The sequence below is a fragment of the Trypanosoma equiperdum genome (genome assembly GCF_001457755.1).
Source record: "Trypanosoma equiperdum strain OVI genome assembly, contig: ctg_1042, whole genome shotgun sequence".
In the NCBI taxonomy this organism is placed as follows: domain Eukaryota; phylum Euglenozoa; class Kinetoplastea; order Trypanosomatida; family Trypanosomatidae; genus Trypanosoma; species Trypanosoma equiperdum.
Window position 1 is genome coordinate 27,459 of NW_027122997.1, and position 1,727 is coordinate 29,185.

The window sequence follows — 1,727 nt, forward strand, 5'->3', positions numbered from 1 at the left end:
AAGCCACGGGAGTGTGAAGGAGAAGTAATGGGTCGGGAAAAAGAGAAATGTTGCCGGACACCTGCAGCGCTAAATCAATGGAAAGTCCCTTAAATTGTCAATCCGCTTTCTCACAACCTCGTGGCATTTTTTTTTGTTTTTTGTTTTCCGCAATGCGACTTAAAGAGGTGTGTGACGGCAGAAGGGCCCGTGGGATGAAGTTGTAAGCGTATACATTTGTGTACATAAATATATAAATATGTAAATATGTATTTATATACGTGCATTTCATTCCTGTCTGTAATATTTGTTTGTGAGGTTGCGGCACATTTCGTTGTATTCGGCGTCCATAACTTTCCAACATTTTTGTTTTTTTTCTCCTCTTTCCAAAAAATGTTGGTTCCCACTTCCCTCGCATTCCCCCGCTTATTCTTCTGTGCCATTTTTTTTGGAGACTATTTTCCATTCCTATTTATTATTACTAATTATTGTTATTATTATCACTATTATTATTATTATTAATTGCCATTTATGTCATTATTACAAAATAACCAATTATTATTATTATTGTTATTACTATTTTTATTAAATCTGTTGCACTGCGGAGGACATTTGATGCCCTTTCGCGTTTGAAGTAATTGCGATGTTGACTGTCTGAATTTCATATATATAAATATATATTTATTTATTTCTTTCCTCCCTTCCTCTTTTGTTTATTCCTCTGTTATTTCTGTAGCGAATGTAACGAAGAAGTGATGTTGCCGGCGCCAGTTCATTAAGAGGAGATGTTTCTGTTCTGTTCTGTTTTTTTTTTGATTCTCCCACAATTCCACGTTTAACCTTCCAACTGTGTGACTGGTGGTAGAGAAAAATAAAAAATATTTTTTTCTGGTTTAAACAAAGAAAATCCGCTTCCAACTTGAATTGCGCAAAAACCCTCGTCAAAGCCAGTGATTTCTTGAGATGCGGGAATTCCAAATATATTCGAGCGATGGAGTCGCGTCAGGTGTTGTGTCATAACTTCACAATTAACTCCCAAGCACACACGCGCACACAAAAATAAGATAAAAATAAATCAAATAAAAATAAATAATGGGAAGCGTTGCGGCACACTCCAAATGTGCAGGGACTCATGAAGTGCATTTTGGTTTCGATGCCTTCGCAGTGATATTTTTTTTCTGGCGCATTTTCCTCTTATTTGTGCACTACGCAAATGTTAATTTGTGAAATGTCGCACGGGGGAAAAGAGAAAAAAAGAAAACACAAGCAGAGATGGAGCCTCAAAGAAAGCGCCGTATTTTTTTTTTTGTGGTTGCAGCTCCAAAGAAATTAATTGGTGGAGGCGACGCCGGTTAGCGATATGTTTTGCAACCGTTGCAGCACTGAGAGTTGTCGTGGCATCCCAACTTCATAGTTCCCGTACGCGATAAATAAATGAGAAGTTAAGTGTTAACTGCTGAAACAAATAAATGTAAAATTAGTCTTAAAGGCGAGAATTTAAAAAAAAAAGGAATGGAGGGAGGGGTGACGGTTGAATTGTTGATGTTTATGGAAAGTACTGCGAGTTGAGGGGTTTAACAATTTATAATAATAATTTTCTACTTGCGATAACGAAGTGTCTGCGATCGTCCTGAGGTTTGCAGGCAACCAATAATATTTGTGCCCACATTGAGCTGATGAACAGAAGGTATTACACGGCAACCAAAAAATAAGACCAAACAAAATTAAGCCTCTCTCCCCTTTGCCGA

At 37.3% G+C, this 1,727-nt stretch overlaps 1 protein-coding gene across 1 annotated transcript; it reads right to left on the reverse strand.

Annotated features, from left to right (window-relative positions):
* Positions 1-97: 97 nt before the first annotated feature.
* Positions 98-445, reverse strand: TEOVI_000905700 (uncharacterized protein; the record flags this gene model as incomplete). Its single annotated transcript, XM_067220055.1, has 1 exon — positions 98-445. The coding sequence occupies one exon, from the start codon at positions 443-445 to the stop codon at positions 98-100; it is 348 nt and encodes a 115-aa protein (XP_067076156.1).
* Positions 446-1,727: the final 1,282 nt, after the last annotated feature.